This window comes from Metopolophium dirhodum, chromosome 7, assembly GCF_019925205.1.
Source record: "Metopolophium dirhodum isolate CAU chromosome 7, ASM1992520v1, whole genome shotgun sequence".
NCBI classification, from domain to species: domain Eukaryota; kingdom Metazoa; phylum Arthropoda; class Insecta; order Hemiptera; family Aphididae; genus Metopolophium; species Metopolophium dirhodum.
The window spans coordinates 30,119,432-30,136,771 of NC_083566.1; the positions used below are offsets into that span (position 1 = coordinate 30,119,432).

Here is a 17,340-nt window from a genome sequence, read left to right on the forward strand (position 1 = left end):
CATAGACAATAGACTTTATGGCTTATTATTGTTATATTATATTTTATTACCTATTTATACAATTATACCTACGCGGCTACGTCCCAATAATTCTACAGTATCAGCTACTAGTGCCTACGACGGTTAATTTAAAGTTTGAATTTAATGGCGTTCGTTTGTATCATTGATAATAAGTATTTCGGGTCACGAACTTTATAGTATATATTATATCCGAATAAGTACAATATACGTAGAATAACATCGTAGACTATGATAATAACAATATTATTAAGACTTGAAATAGGTACCTATATAAATTATTATTCATTCAAAAATATTACATTATTTTAATAGTTTGTTTTTTGATTTTTCACATACAATTCATAAACAATTAAATCATTAAAATAAAAATATATATATATATGTAGCTAGGTAGGTGATAAAACTATAATAATATGGATTAATGAATAATGAATACTTAGTGATTATTTTAATACATTTATATATATACTTATTAGTTATTAAAAATAATTAACAATTGCCGACTGCCGTACTGGATTCCACACTTCCACCGACTCCGATTTGAGTACGAAGTACGTACTACGTATAAGTCCACGTACCTATAATATACATATATAATATATTATAGGTAATTTTAATTCAGCGATATTTTATTCGGTACTACGAAATGTCAAATATATTTGTTTTTAGAGTTTATGTGGAATAATTGTTTACAATGTGCGTTTCTCATTGTTTTAGATTCTGAGTGAAACGATGAATGTATTGATTTTACAATGATGTGTGTTTATTTTTTACGTTTTTTTTTTGCGTGTCTGTGTACACGATAAGTAGTCGAAATAATGCTTCGATTTTCAACTTCAGTATCTTGTTCGACGGGAAAGTGAATATTGTTGGTGTATTGGGCGGTCAAAATTTAAAATTCCCAATAGTTTTCTAAAGCGCCGGGAAAAAGAACATAACAATTAAGGAAAAACGGGAGTTTCCAATTTTATTAGTCTTTTTTTCTATGAATGTCAATAAAACTTTATTTGTTGGGTAAAAAAGCTTGAAAATGTAATACAAGGCTCTTTGCCTCCTTCCTACTATACTGTTACAATGACATTTGAAAAATATTAAAAATCCTTAATTACAGTTTTTTTTTATAATCATTTAAAGTTCAAATCTTGACAAAATACTGAAAAATCACGAAAATTAGCAAATTATTTTGAGTTGAGAATTCTTAAAAATTTTTCTTTTTAAATCTAAGATTTGAAAATGTAATACAAGTGATTATGAGTTTACCTTTATCAAAAAGCTAAATGTCTACAAGCAAATCAAATTAAATTTTTATGAGCGTTTGAAGTTCATATATTTTCACAATATTGGATATTCACTCGATTTCTTATGTAGCGATTTTGTTATTTTATTGTTATTCAAAAACGAATAACTGTAGATACATGAACATTTTACTGAATGTTTATATTTTCATTTTCTATATACCATACGTTTCGAAAATATTTCGACTCTTTTTAAGCTGTTTACGGACATTGTGAGTTTTCAAAATTTTTAGTTTTTTTTCTATAAATATTAATACAATTTTATTTGTTGGGTAAAAAAGCGTGCAAATTTAATTCAAGGCTCCTGATATATTGTAACAGTAGCAGTTGAAAAATATTAAAAATACATGGGCACAATTTTTTTTATAATCATTTAAAGTTCGAATTTTGACAAAATTTATCAAATTTAAAATTTAATAATTATTTTGTAGTTAAAAATTTATAAAATGTTCAAGTTTTATAGCTAAGGATTAAAAATTTAAAACAAGGTTCCACGTAAATAGGTAAGTAAATATATAAATTACTTTATTCACAATAATATCATCAAATATACTTAGTTATATACTAATATCATAGGCTCACTGACCGTTTTCGATCAGAATTGTCTTTCTTATACAATGATATTATATCATTACTTACCCACTTTTTTTTGTGTCTGTCATCTTCAATCCTCATTGAAAAATATTTAAATCTAGATTTAATCTAAGCTTCAACTTTATAAACTTCAACAATATATTTTCTGATAGCCAAGTGATCTAGTTAGTACTTAGGGAGTATATGTAATTGTTATTGTTGTTGTTATTATTTAAGTGTAATGTATTAATTTAAAATGAACAAACGGTGGAGGCGCTGTCGATGTAATGCTTAATAGCAGTTCCGGCAGCGTCGTCGATACCACAAAAAGAAAGTACCTACTTAAGGAATAGGGAGTCAAAAGTGCATATTTAATAATTAATTACTTTCATTATTTTTTAATTGTGTATTATATTTTTTTCTTTTTAAATAGATGACACCCCCCCCCCCTCTAATTTTAGTTCTGGATCCACACCTGATTAATAAAGATTATAGACAATAGTAAAATATTTAATAAACTAAAGATTAATCATTCATGCAATACTATAGAGAAAATAATACTTCTATTAGCTCTGTAGACTATAAGCAAAGACCAAATGCTATATCAATATTTATAACTTACCTATTATATATTTAAAAAAAAAACACAATTCATTGTAAATACTAAAAACAATATATTGTTTATTTATTTATATATTACGTATTTATTTTTATTTTTACCAATATAGTTTTATTATAAATATTAAATATATTATATTAATACAGTTATAACAGATATTAAATCTACCTATTCATATTAGTAATAATAATTCATAATTCGAAATGCGTGATTAAAATCACTTAAGCTGAAGTATTTAGAATTCATAAATACTTCAGATTTAATACCTATTTTTAATTTTTAATTTATGTAATATTAAATCACACAAAAACTTTTCGACCTAAATCGTAAGACTTAAATTTAAAGAGGTAACAATACGTGTTTTGTTACAGTTTAAAAGTGCAGTTGAATGATTTGATTTACACTGTAATGTTTTCAGATACTTCTCTATCTTCATAATGTGCGAATTTCAAATATACTTGTTCTAAAGTGGTTTGGCTAAAGCTGTACTCCTGAATGTCGTACATAGTTTTTGCTGTAAAATCAAAAGTAATGTTAATAACCTTAATAAGTAATGGTTGACAGACGAAAGTAGATAGGTAAGGTACACGACTACACGAGTTTCAACAAATTAATAGATTTTCTTTCGGAGTTTTTTATGAGTCCGTGATCGGTAATCAATGAATTATATACAAAAATAAAACAGAGGTGATTTATAAATAGTATTGTTAAGAAATAATGAATTAAACTGTAGATATTACTATTAGTAAAATAAATTACTATAACAGCAATTTATTAGTTATTAAGTACTAAGAACTTACTACTTAGTAATATAAAGGGTCACAGGACGTCTCCGCTCAGAATCGTTTTTTGTATAGAATGATTTATCAATAAATTAAATTTAACCCATTCATTACAGTGACTACCTAGGTACCTACTTTACTGCAGAGCGGTTATCTACTTGCCCGCTTTTTCAATTTTAAACCACGGATTTATAGCAGGGTGACCGCCTTTTACTATGACTATTCCTAATCTAAGTATAATAATAATATACAACCTACACAGTACCGTAACCAGAAATTGGGTTTTATATTTTTTTTGGGATGGGGGCCTTAATTTTTTTCTCTAGTTTTTATATACCTAACTAGAATACTTATCACATGTTACTTTATAACATTAATGTTCAGAAAAAAAATTCAGGAGGACTTCCCCCCAGTGCCCCCCAATGCCCCCCACCATAGCTACGGCATTGAATTTACAGATCTGTGTAAAATTTAAACATTTTATTCAGCAGAATTTTACTATGGTTAGGTGACGAGTCCTTTTATTTATTGAGTACCGAGTACAGTGATTTATGAAATCCTACTAAAACGACAACTTATAAAATATTAAATACCATTTTCAAGATTCAAAAAACAATGGGCTAATGATTCAACTGTAGATTGAGGAACTCCAAAAACTAATCGATCAGCGAATTCTTCTTCAGGAATCGCATTTGGAAATGATGTTATGACAAAACTTTTAACATCATCCATGTCTCCACGTGGCTTTAATTTTATTTCCAATGTATATCCAGCGCCATAAAGGTTTTTTAAATACTGAGTAGAACCCAAACATCTAACAAATGTTTTTAAAAAAAGTTATTAAATGTAAAACATTTATAGTTTGTATAAAAATAAGAATTACCTGAGTTGACCGTTAACCATTATTCCAACTCTAGAACACAACGCATCTGCCTCTTCCATAGAATGTGTGGTTAATATTGCACCTTTAGATCCCTGGAAACTGCTAATTATAGCATCCCATAAATATCTCTTTGACCTTGGATCCATACCAGTGCTAGGCTCGTCTAGCAATACTAGCTTAGGATTTCCAATCATTGCTAAAGCAAAACTTAATTTTCGTTTTGTGCCACCTGAACAACAACTCACCTGTTTATCTGCATGTTCAGTTATTTGAAGGCCTTCAATATATTTCTCAACAATACTAAAAAAAAATGAAGCATACTATTAAAATGTTAAAAATACATACATATTTAAAATAACAGTTTTAAAGTTGCACCTAAATATTTATCTTAAGACATTTTTATTTTTATCAAGATTTTTATAATAATTTACTTTTTAATTTGATCTTTTGAGATTCCTCGAATAGCACCATATACCTGTAAATGTTCTCTGATAGTTAATGAACTCCATAAGGCATCATGTTGAGGACAATATCCAATCATTCTATATGCAATATCCACAGATTCTTGAATATCGTGTCCTTTAATAAATATCTTAAATTTAAGACAATTAAACAAATATATTAAAATTTCTAAAAATGTATTATATAAATTAAAATCAAATAGGCTTCGAGAGTGTTAAATGCTTTACATACTTTTCCTGTTGATTCCTTTTCTTCCATGGTGATAATACGCATAGTTGTAGTTTTTCCAGCACCATTATGACCTAGCAATCCAAGAACTTCTCCTGAATTTACAGCTAATGATAGATTTCGGATTGCAAGTTTTTTCTTATTATTTGTATTTGTTCCTTTTTTTTTTACTAGACAATTTATACTTGAGTTCATATTTTGAGTTGTGAACTCTTTTTTTAAATTCTATATTAAATTAAAAGACCCAAAAATACAGTTTGAAATAATATTTATGATTTTTTACGCACTAAATACCTGAACAACAATTACTGGCCAATCCACTTGATCGTTGACAATATTATTTACTTTTCTCCGTTCAGCTTTTACATCATCGTCACCCTCATCAAGGGTATCAATAGTAATTGTTGAGGTTCTTTTATTTTTTGATTTAGAATCTAATATCTTCAAAACAACCCATAATGCTGGAATCTGGCCTATGCAACCCATTAAAATTGCAACTATTTCTTTATTAACATATTTTATAAAAGGGGCATGATCATCGTTTTCTCGATACACACTATTTATGAAGTAAATTATAGCAAAAGGCACGTAGACGAAATTTGTTGAAGAAAATAGAACGTGCAGTGCAAATCCTAAATCACTAACAATACCCAGCATATCTAGTGAAGCTACTATTATAAACGGTACACCACCAATTAGTGACGTCACATTTGGTAGTATAGATTGTAATGAATCAGTTTTTTCAAAAAAATATGATACACACGCAGTAGCTAATATTGCCGCGGGGCAATATGCTATAAGTAATATTATCATAGTTGTTATTGCAAATGGAGTATCTAAACCTTCAACGTGGAATAAAGCTATAAGAACTATAAGTATAAAGAATATGCCGAGCAACATTGAAATTAAAAGAATAAAATAAGAACTGAAATATTGCATAAAAGTTACACCGTTGATACGAAGCTGGTTTTTGGCTTTAATCTATAAAATAGAAAAAATAATAAAATCACAAAACTCCACATATTAATATATTATTCAGAATTAGGTTAAGTAAAAAACAAAATATTAAATCGTATTGGTACTCTGAGATATATTTTCTGTTATATATTGAAAATTTATAGTTTTTAACTTATATATCTTCATGTATATTTAAAATATTACACGAACCATTAAGTAAAATATTATTGTAAAAACATTGAAAATGTAATTAAATTAAATTAAATACATAATATGAAACACGAATCTACATTTGATTTAAATTTGATCATATACATAATTTGTTTCAAGACAATTTAAAATTAATCCATAGACTATAGAGTACAAATAAAATATAATATTATTTATGAATTAACTTATTTGATTATTACCTCTCTATCGTAAACAAGATCAGCAGATAAACTCACTGGAACTAAAACAAATACTATGCCTAAGAAGAATGCAGACGAACAACGACTAAAGCTGTACTCGTTTTGCTTGTATTCCATTTTAAATGGTTCTGTTTTGATATCAATTTGATCTCTAAAAAATTTATTTAAATATTAAAAAATGAGACATTTTGCTCTAGATTAATAAAACACTGTTTAGTATTAGTCGTGTTTATAGGTCATACGAGTGGATATAAATTATAATCAATATTACATATATTTTAGATCACTTTTTATCTAAGGTAGGAGAGACAGCATGTCAGCATACCATTGTTTTGAATACAAAATTAAGTTAATATTATAATATTGAATCAAGTAAATTACTCAAACTATATATAAAATTATTATATACACTATAATTTATAGTACTATAGTACTTTGTATGACCTGCACTTAAAAATAATTAGTATAAATCTTGCAAAATAAATTATGTACCAATATTTTAGAAGATTTTTTTATTTTTTTTTTATCAAGTTTACCCAAGTAAGGTGCTAGTGATAGAATTCAATATTATCGGCAACGAATGTATAAATGAGTCGTTATAATATATTGTAAGTGCAAATATTGATGAATAAGTCGTATTATATGTGTGCCGCTCTCGCAGGACTCCTAGATGAGAAGGCAAATCTAATAATCCAGAAAATGTGCCATTGTAAATATCTGAATCCATTGTTGAATAATTTGATAATTCTTCAGAAGTTACGACTAGCCGACTTTCTTCTTTATAGACATCTAAAAGTTATTTTAAAACGTAATATTAAATTAAATACATATACATTATACCTACCAATTAAGTTCAAATTAAATATATAATGAAAATGAAACTTATAATATAATATAATATAGGTGTACTATCATTGGTTATAACTTATAAACTTATAACTTATAAATAATGGTACTATTAACCTTGCGTTACACACTTACACATGTTCAATTTTATTACATGATTACACGCACACGGTTATTTTTACCGGGTATGTATATAATCTCTACACAATATCAACATTTACAAAATTGATCTTAATTTTTTAAATTGTTACATTTTTATTTAATTATTTTTGATTATTTAATATTCAGTCTAACTATTATAAGACTAGATATCAACTTTATTATGGCAATAAATTACTCAAAAAAAAATGTATTTACATACCATTATTTAAAGTAATGCTTCGTATTGGCTGAATTTCATGACTTAATTTGTTCAAGATAATTCCAGTGGCTAAGAATACGACAGGTAATAATATCATGACATAAAGCTTATGAACATCTCGTAATACTCGCATGCTTCGCATTTTTAAAAGAGCAATTATTGTACTCCAATTAGTTGGATTGTATATGATGCTTGATCTCACGGTGACATTATGTATCGTATCAATTGATCCTCTGAAGTTAAAAGAAATTTTATTTTTAAATTATGGACTAATACTTTATGAATTATAACATTTATACATGAAAAAAATAAAACTAACTTATAATCGGGTTTAATAGCATTTATTAATTATTATAGGATACAAACAAAAAATAGCAAATTAATCAAAGATTCTAAATACATTTTTTTTTTTTTTACTACAGTGGAACCTCGTTAAGGATAAATTCAAGAGAAAAGAAATTGTTTTGACTTGTCAATATTTTGGACGTTAGATTAGGTTAGGTTAAATTAGGCAAAAAAACAGCATTTATTTAGACTTATTAAGGTTTTCGACTTATTGAGGTTCCACTGTATTTAGTTTATATATTTTAAGGGTTTAAGGGCATTTCAGGTAGGTACATTTTTACAGTGAATATTTCAAGTTTTGTCAAGATATAAGTTACAACGTCAATACTTAATTATAGGGCTTTTTAATGATATAAAGTCCCCTGTAGCCCTGTTTTTATAGTATTGTTATTATTAATTTAATACTTATAACCTATTGGCTATTAAAAATTATTAATATGTATCATGATCAATCACCTATTACAATTTGTTACTGACTGTCCTTTTAATAGTTCAATTGCTAACTTCTCAGCATTATCATGTTGGCCTTGTTCAAGATACAAAAATACTTCTTCTAACGTAGTCATTGATACACCATAGTTTTGAATACCCAAGTCGTTAGTTGCAGACTTAATTTCTGTTTCAATTTGTCCAAACAGAGGTGGGAATTTACTCACACTGTCATATGGTAGTACAAAAGATAATTCATATCCATGGCGCCTTGTTCGTTCTGCATTTGGTACGTGTTCTTTAATCATTTTTATTATGGAATTTTCCTTTGCTTGGTTATTGAGAATCAATCTATGAATTAATATTCATTAGTAATTAGTCATTAATTAAAATAGTTTCAAAAATATGTAGTAATATAAGTAAGATATATTTGCGAAAATAAATTGGTAATTATTCTCGAATTATTATAACAATGTATACAAATTAAATATTTGGTTATACTGTAATAGCACTAATAGGTATAGCCGTAAACTATGTTCAGAATTGTACAGAAAGTACTATATTTTGATAATAGTTTTTGGCTTTTAGAAATATTATGCAAATTAAATCTCAGTAAGTATACATACACAAAATACATAAAATTGGTACCTATAATGATTTCAATTTTTAAACTTACGTTAAATGATATCCAATACCAAATTTATTTTTAAGGAATATAGATGAACCACAGCATCGTACACAACCTTTTGATATAACAGCTATACGATCAGCTAAGATGTCAGCTTCGTCCATAAAATGGGTTGTTAACAGTATTACCTATACAATTGTGTTATATGAATATAGGTCTGTACATAGATTTATTCGTTATAAAAGTACCTTTCCTTTTCTTCTCTTTTGAAGAAGTGACCATAAATGTCTTCTTGCTGGTGGATCAACACCTGCAGTAGGTTCATCGAGTATTATGATTTTTGGATTTCCAATTACTGCAATACCAACCGATAACTTTCGTTTCTGTCCTCCACTTAAAGTTTTTGCTATATCATCTGCTTTATCTGTTAAATAAAGTTCTAAAAGCATTCTTTGAACTTCGTCATCAATTTTTTCTGAAGTTAGTCCCTTAAAAAAATTAACAAACTTGTCAGTGTAATAATATGCAATAATGTTATTATCTATATTATGTATGGTGTATGGTGTATGTATAGTGATTTGTGATTTGTACATGGTCATAGAATTTTAACGTTCTATGTTAATCACTTACTCTAAGAGCAGCAAAGAATTTAAGATGTTCTCTTGGAGTAAGCCTTTCGAACAATATATCATATTGCGGACAAACCCCAATCATTCTTCTGATTTTAGTCACATCAGATGGATTTCTAACATCATAACCAAATACTTTTATTGTGCCTGATGTTGGTCCAGTAAGTCCCGTTAGTATATTAAATAACGTGGTTTTCCCAGCACCATTGTGCCCTAAAATGGCAGTTATTTCTCCTTCGTATATTGTCATATTTATACCTAAAAATAACATTAATATTAACTACCTATAGAAGTATAATTTAATATAAACAGTATACAATGTGTGATGTAAATAATTGTTTTAATTTTAACTCGTTACCACTACCGTGAAACATGCTTAAATGAGGAAAACTGTATTATCCTTTATTACGAATTAAAGTTAATTTAATATAAATGTATAAAATATATAATTTAAGTAATTAATTTACCATTTATAACATTTTTTGTTGATCCTTTGAAAGACTTGCAGAGGTTTGTTATTTGAATTGCCTTAAATTCTTTCATACAATCTGGTACAGGTTCTAAGTCAGGATTTGCAACGGAGTATCTATCGATCTCATCAAATTCTATTGATTCTGGAACTTTAGTACACCAAAATGAAGACTTGAGACAAACCCAAGGAGATCGATTTCGTTCATATTGGCTTGAAAAAATCATGTCAAAATAATATGCTAGAATCACATAGACAAGCGTATCAAATGCCATGATTACTAAACTTTCGCCAAATGACATTCCTGGACCATCCCAAATATTACTAAAATGGAGGCCTTCGCCCGACAAGTCCATTTGCATAGCTTTATCAATAGCTAATGCAAAACCAGATGGACTTAATAAAGATACTAGCCATAATAGTTTTTTACTTGACGGGTCGATAAAAGTATGCAAAAAATACATTAAGCTTATCAAATTCAGTACAAAATTTCCCAGTATTCCAGCGGTCTAAAAAAAATAATTTCTTATAAATGGGGGTAGATATCTATAATTAAAATCAGTGGCGTAAGTAAGATACACTTTCTTGAAAACAAATTTACAAAACATTTATCAAATGTAAATCAAATCGTACATATTCATAAACCAATAGGTTAATAATGATTTTAATAAATAATAATGTTTAATTTTAATAAATAGATTTATATGGTTTATATTTGTTGATACTACGAGAGGGTAAAAACACTTTAAATCACTAATGTGAGTAAATAATTATTAAAAACTGAGTGACTGAAGTCTCGGCTAATTTTAATAAATATAAAAATATAAAATATCAGGTGACATTATTGATTTTTTTTAACACATAATAAATGTGTTGAGTTATAATATCCTCCTATATATTACGGATATAAGGATATTTTAAGTATACGCCACTGAAATTAATAATCATATAATATAGGTAGGTACTTACTCGTGATTTGTCGAAGAATGGAGAAATCATAAAACTGAAGAAAATAACAGTAATTGAGTACATAAACACTAATAAAAATATTAACACCCAGTTAGTGTTATTGAAAACTCCAAGTAAGTATAATATTATAGTACTGGCTAATGACAGTACTATTGCGTAAGCTGCGTAGATGTTGAACCATGAACACCAAAAGACCAATTCTCTAAGACCCATTATTTTCATACCTTCTTTTATCTTTCTTTCTTTCTCACCAACTAACTGTACTAAAAGATATGTAATAAATTGTGATAAAGCAATCACTACATAAAGAGGTATAACCATATGAAATACCATTAACCAATCTGAAAATAATTTTGATTTTACAATTATTATTACAATAGAATCATCTAAGTAAAACTAAAACAATAAATTCACACTCACTTGCTGTATACGCTGGTTTAGGAAAAAGTACAAAACTGTAATCTGGTAATGTTACAGATGTATTAGTGACCAGAGAAATCTTAGTAATATCAACTAGAGTCTGAAGGGCTATAAATCCTGAGTATATGTAATGAATTGCTGGACATGATATTTCTTCATTGTGTTGATTGTTATTATGGTGATGTCTATGGAGAAACTTTTTCGTTAATTTATTAACTGATACTTTTCGACATTGATGGCTGGATCCATAAAGTTTAGATGGTAATGGTGATGAATCGTAAAACGGATTGGTACGAATCTTATAACTAAAATAAAAGTATACAAATGTGGATTAGTTTGTAATAATTTGGAGAATATAAAGAATTAAATCAAATATTTTATCAAAAACATGTAAGTACTGTGCTAAGTTATTTTCTTGAAATGTGTTTTTTTTTTTTATAATAACAATACAAATATACAACTATGTCTGTTTTGATAAAATAATTAATCGTGTGCTCCATATTTTACGAAATGTATGAACATTTAGTTAATTATTGTGTATTTTATCATAAGATACAGATAATAAGATATAGCTACGTTATCCTTATTATTATATTAATACGCTATATAATACCTTATTGATTGATTTTTAATAGGATCATCATCAAATAATAAGGCTATGTAAACCATTTCTGGATTATTTCTTTGTATTTCAAATATATCTTCTTTGTTTTGATAAATACTAAAATTAATCTTCTCTCCATCTCGTCTCATCCAAATTTCATTCATTTTTTCTAAAAAAATCTATAATTGGGTTTCACGTTAAATTAAAACATTATCATTTAACAACTAACAAGTATATAATATATATAAATTATTACACATATTTAAACAAAAGTTAATATCCATAATCTAAATCGTAAAGTTTACCTGTACTTGTTTCGTTGATGGCGCTACAGTTATATTTCCATATAAATAATTATACATATCAGAAGATTCTTGCGGTACTGTTACTGGCGGAAAATGAGGATTGGGTATCAACAATTTTATCGCAACTAAAAGCCCTAACGTGTACACCGGAATAGCGATTTCCTGAACAACGTTAAATTATTTTAATGATTTATACAATATATTATTATTAATATTAATTTATTTTTTATAAAAACGAATATACTCACAGACAATGTTTTCTTGATTTCCCTCCGTTTAATGAGCATATTTCTAATTGTCATTGCTTTTATTTGGTACCAACATTCGAAATTAATTGAGAACTTCATTTTAAGAACTCAATTGAAACCACACGGACAACTGAAGTCAACTCTATTCATATACGTAAATATTTTAACAACGACTATATTGATTTTTATGATAAAGGTTCCCAAGGTTCTACTAAGTAATAAATATCTAATAAGTCATGCAGGGACACTGATGACTTTTTCTTTCATTTTTCTAACCGAAACCTATAATTTAAACTTGCCTCTTTTTTCGAATTCAATATTATATATACCTATGGGTTGCATGTATACTGTAAATTAAATATGTATAAAGTATATATATTTTGCATACGTATTATAAAAGACAGGTAGGTATAAAATTCTTATTTGTTCATAAAATATGATAATAATACATTCAATTTAATACACATACCCTATCATTAATTTTTTTACTATATACCTTAACCGACTTAACCTAATGAATTGTTTATAATACGTAGAAAAATGCTATATTTTTACGAATAAAAAGTATAATTATTATTTAGAATTTTTTTTATAAATTGAATTTACAAATTAAATTGTAATAGTTTTTTTCCTAATTGAATATTTATTATCTAGGTTATAAACTAAGCATATAATATAAGCTGCAAGGCTGTGATAAAATACAGTTGTGCATTTTTTTTTCGATTAAAATTTTTTTTACGTAATTATATTGCGTTAGTTGGGTGTATTATTTATATTTAGAATGTTAGAAATTTTCTTTAATATATTTTTATCTCTACATAATATGTTTCAGTGGCGTAGCCATGGGAGGGGCTAAGGGGGTTGCAGCCCTTCCCCTCGAAATGTTGAAAAAATTATAAAATTATTTTAATGGTCTATGATAGTTGCTGAAAAAGTCTTAAATTATTTAAAATCTACCATAAGTATTAACACTTTTCAGCTATCTATCTGTGCTAGGACGTATTTAATGTGTAAAAGTGTAAAAGTTGATCAGCCCCCGTCGAAAAAAAATCCTGGCTACGCCACTGATATGTTTCTTATTATTTATGAATTGTTGCATAATTTAGGATGTAGATTTTTAGAAACAAATGTAGGGTTCTTAGCGTGTATTTTAACAGTTATCTTAATGCATTAATAAATGGACATCTCCACCTCTCTGATTATAATCGTAATAATTGGTTAATTTTAGATTTGATATCATCTATATAGTTAAATTACATGTAGACCATAGGCATACCTAATAATACATATAGCATAACATAATTATAAATACAAATTAATACTGACTAGTGACTACTGTATGATAATTTTGCTATATCCTACAACAGGTTACCTATATTAGTGAATTTCATAGGTAACCTAAACAAGGTCACTTTCTTGTGTTTACTTACCTATAAAAATAATTTCAATAATAACAAAACAATCGTTTAAATAATAATAATAATCAATAACAGTGAATCTATAAAATAAATACTACTACAGTTGGAAGTAATTATTTAATAAATAATACTATTAAGAAATAAGTACTAAGGAGTAAGGACTAAGGAGACCAGTGACGTATCCAGAAATTTGTTATGGGGTTGAGGATATGTAGGTACTAACTCAATAATTAATTTTTTGGTAGGTACTGGTTTCAGGTTTGTTATATCCCCGCCCGAGCGTGTGGAAACTTTATAGCTCCGCCACTCAGGTTTTTTTTATCTCGCCGACATCCAATATAACATATATCTAAAAAACGTACCAAAATAAAATAATAATAATAATAACAAATAGTAGGTAATAATAATTAATTTTTTAATATGTATAGTAAAAGTACCTGTATTATTATATAAACGGTGATAATAACTCATATTTTTTAATTCGTATGATAATAATATAGGTAAGTTTCCGGCATTTGCATTGGGGCATTAGCCCAAATCTTTTAAGTTCATTTTAATTATATGAAATAATATTCTAAATAATATAAAACTGTAAATCGAATAACGACGAACAAAAACGTACTAAGAGCAATCACGGTGGTTATTATTGTTATACCGTTTGATGTTCTATCGATATAACGGTTTGATAATTCCATTAATAATCAACCCATATTAAGTGATAAATTTACCTATAGGTCAGAGGTATTGAATCTGTGCGTCGCGACTCCTTGGGGCGTCGCGATAGATGTCGAAGGGAGCCGCGTCAAAGCACCGGAAACCAAAATTAATGTAGGTTTAATTAATATAGTTTATGATTATTAAAGCGGTTATGGAACGATAATGAAACACATTACCCGACCTTTTGAAGTTTTATTTCTAGTACTAATGTTATTATCACCCATATTGGGTATAATATTGACACATATTGTATCTGTACTGTTTCAATTTTTTCATAATAATTCGGGAACCGTAAAAATATTGTGAACACCCAAATGAGCCGTGGGATGAAAAAGTTGTAATATCTCTGCTAAGGTAGTTTATACCTTTATGGTAGGACGTAGGTACCTACTACCTATAGGCTATACTGCTATAGTAATGGTAATTTGTTTCCAAGAACCGTTCAATTATTAATGCGATGTATTTATTATTATGCATTTCGGCGAAGAAGAACCCCAAGTATTGAGGCTATACAGTTATACACGCTCGAGCAGGGATCTTATAACAAGCCAGTACACTTTTAGATTCTGAGCGGAGCGATACAATGATGTGTGTTTTTTAATTTTTAATTTTTTGTGTCTGACATCACGGTTTGGGGCAGTTTCTCCAATAGTATTTTGTTCGATGGTAAGCTAGTTGGTGCAATCGGGAGGTAAAATTTTATAATTCTCAATAGTCTTCAAAAACGCCAGGAAAATCAACATAAAAATTAGAAAGTAAACATTTCTCAGTATTTTTCAAACGCGACGAGAAAAACGAAAGAAAAATTAAGGAAAAACGGGAATTTTTACGCAAAATTTGTTTTTGAGAAAATCGATTTTGGTTTTTGGTGCAACTCTAAAACAAATTACCGTAAGGACTTGAAATTTTGACTGAATGTTTATATTAGGATTTTCTATACACCATAACATTTTCCAAATATTTTGACTTATTTTGAGCGGTTTGCTGACATTTTCAGTTTCCATTTTTTTTAGTTTTTTTTTTCTATAAAAATCAATAAAATTTTATTTGTTGGTTAAAAAAACTTTAAAATTTAATAGAAGGATCCTAGGTTATTGTTTCAAAAGCAGATGAAAAAAATTAAAAATCCTTAGTCACAGTTTTTATTTATAAGCATTTAAAGTTCAAATTTTGACATATTACGGAAAAATCACGAAAATTAACAAATTATTTTGAGTTGAGAATTCATAAAAATTTTTCTTTTTAAATCTAAGATTTGAAAATGTAATACAAGATTATCCACAAGTTTGTCTTTATAAAAAAAAAAATGTCTACAAGAAAGTCAAATTTAATTTTTATGAGCGTTTGAAATTCATATTTTTACAACATTTGATATTCACTCGATTTCTCATGTAACGATTTTCTTATTTTGCTGTAATTAAAAACGTATGACTGTAGATACTTTAAAATTTCACTGAATGTTTATATTTTCATTTTCTATACACGATAAAATTTTGAAAATAATTTGACTCTTTTTGAGCTGTTTACGGACATTGTCAGTTTTCAATTTTTTTAGTTTTTTTTTCTATAAATATCAATAAAATTTTATTTGTTGGGTAAAAAAGCGTGACAATTTATTACAAGGCTCCTGATATATCTTTCTAATAGCAGTTGAAAAATATTAAAAATACATAGGCACAATTTTTTTTTTATAAGCATTTAAAGTTCAGCTTTTGACAAAATTTATCAAATTTATATTTCAATAATTATTTTGTAGTTAAAAATTTATAAAATGTTCAACTATTATAGCTAAGGATTGAAAATTGAAAACAAGGCTCCACGTAAATAGGTTATTTTTAAATTACTTTATTCACAATAATATCATTAAATATACTTGGTAATATCATAGGCTGACTGACCGTTTTCGCTCAGAATCGTTTTTCTTATACAATGATATTATATCATTGAATTCAAATTGAACACCATAAATTACAGTGACCCACTTGTAACCTACTGTACAGCAGAGCGACATCATCTACTTACCCGCCTTTTTTTAAGTTAATTTTTTTATCAAATTAATTCAAGTTTATTAGGTACTGTATACAACTATTCTTAATAACTAGTTATTAGTAAGCAATTATTAATAAGTTATTAATAATAACCATTGCATTTATTCTAATAGAACTATTATTGTATTTAATTTCGAATTTTTTTTGGTACCTATATAATATTATTATAATATAAGCTAATTTATTCAAAACAAAATTATATTTTTAAGTAATTATGCTTGTTATTACCTGAACTCGTTTTATTTGGAGTTTGGACACTAATCGTCGAGATAAGATAAGTGAGCAATAAACACGTTTAATTAAAGTACGTCTACTCTTGTGAAGCGTATATATAAAAATGTCATATTCGTACTAATTCATTAGACATTTAAGTAAATTTTTTAAAAAAAATGATGTTGGAATAGATTCCATTAAATACATTTTTTATCGTAATTTTGTTTCTAATTTTCAATAAATTGTTTCATTTTGCTATTGCTAGTTAGAAATTGTACCTAATGTTTATATTATAATAGAATGTTAAATTATGGACGTCTTCGTCTAGATATGATTTAAAATATCGTCTGTCGAGCCGATATAAACTGTAGTTTATACTTTATAATACATTATGGACGATGTACACATGGTCAATGGTTTAGGTAAAAAAAATGGGTTTAATACATCTTCTACTTTTCCCT

General features: G+C 27.2%; 1 protein-coding gene across 2 annotated transcripts; it reads right to left on the reverse strand.

Moving 5' to 3' along the window:
- Nucleotides 1-2,666: 2,666 nt before the first annotated feature.
- LOC132948757 (cholesterol transporter ABCA5-like) lies at nt 2,667-17,330 on the reverse strand. Of its 2 annotated transcripts, XM_061019397.1 has the most exons (20): nt 16,895-17,330; nt 12,484-12,625; nt 12,236-12,397; nt 11,940-12,109; nt 11,327-11,631; nt 10,907-11,247; nt 9,936-10,446; nt 9,470-9,726; nt 9,088-9,327; nt 8,888-9,027; nt 8,239-8,562; nt 7,438-7,670; nt 6,767-7,019; nt 6,231-6,381; nt 5,158-5,844; nt 4,867-5,088; nt 4,605-4,765; nt 4,174-4,473; nt 3,884-4,104; nt 2,667-3,022 (listed from the first exon to the last, which is right to left on the reverse strand). In XM_061019397.1, exons 2-20 carry the CDS (start codon nt 12,580-12,582, stop codon nt 2,907-2,909), a joined length of 4,893 nt encoding a protein of 1,630 aa, XP_060875380.1. In that variant the 5' UTR covers nt 12,583-12,625; nt 16,895-17,330; the 3' UTR covers nt 2,667-2,906. The 2 variants fall into 2 exon arrangements, with proteins under 2 accessions (XP_060875380.1, XP_060875381.1); XM_061019398.1 differs by lacking the exons at nt 2,667-3,022; nt 3,884-4,104 and having other exon boundaries at nt 4,336-4,473; nt 4,649-4,765.
- Nucleotides 17,331-17,340: the final 10 nt, after the last annotated feature.

What these genes read in the sequence shown, in the direction of transcription:
- LOC132948757 (XM_061019397.1), bottom strand. Translation starts at nt 12,582, where the DNA reads ATGAAGTTCTCAATTAATTTCGAATGTTGGTACCAAATAAAAGCAATG. An exon ending in CATCAACGAAACAAGTACAG is followed by an intron (nt 12,110 to 12,235) that starts GTAAACTTTACG and finishes ACCCAATTATAG; the next exon opens with ATTTTTTTAGAAAAAATGAA. An exon ending in AAAAGGAATCAACAGGAAAA is followed by an intron (nt 4,766 to 4,866) that starts GTATGTAAAGCA and finishes CTTAAATTTAAG; the next exon opens with ATATTTATTAAAGGACACGA.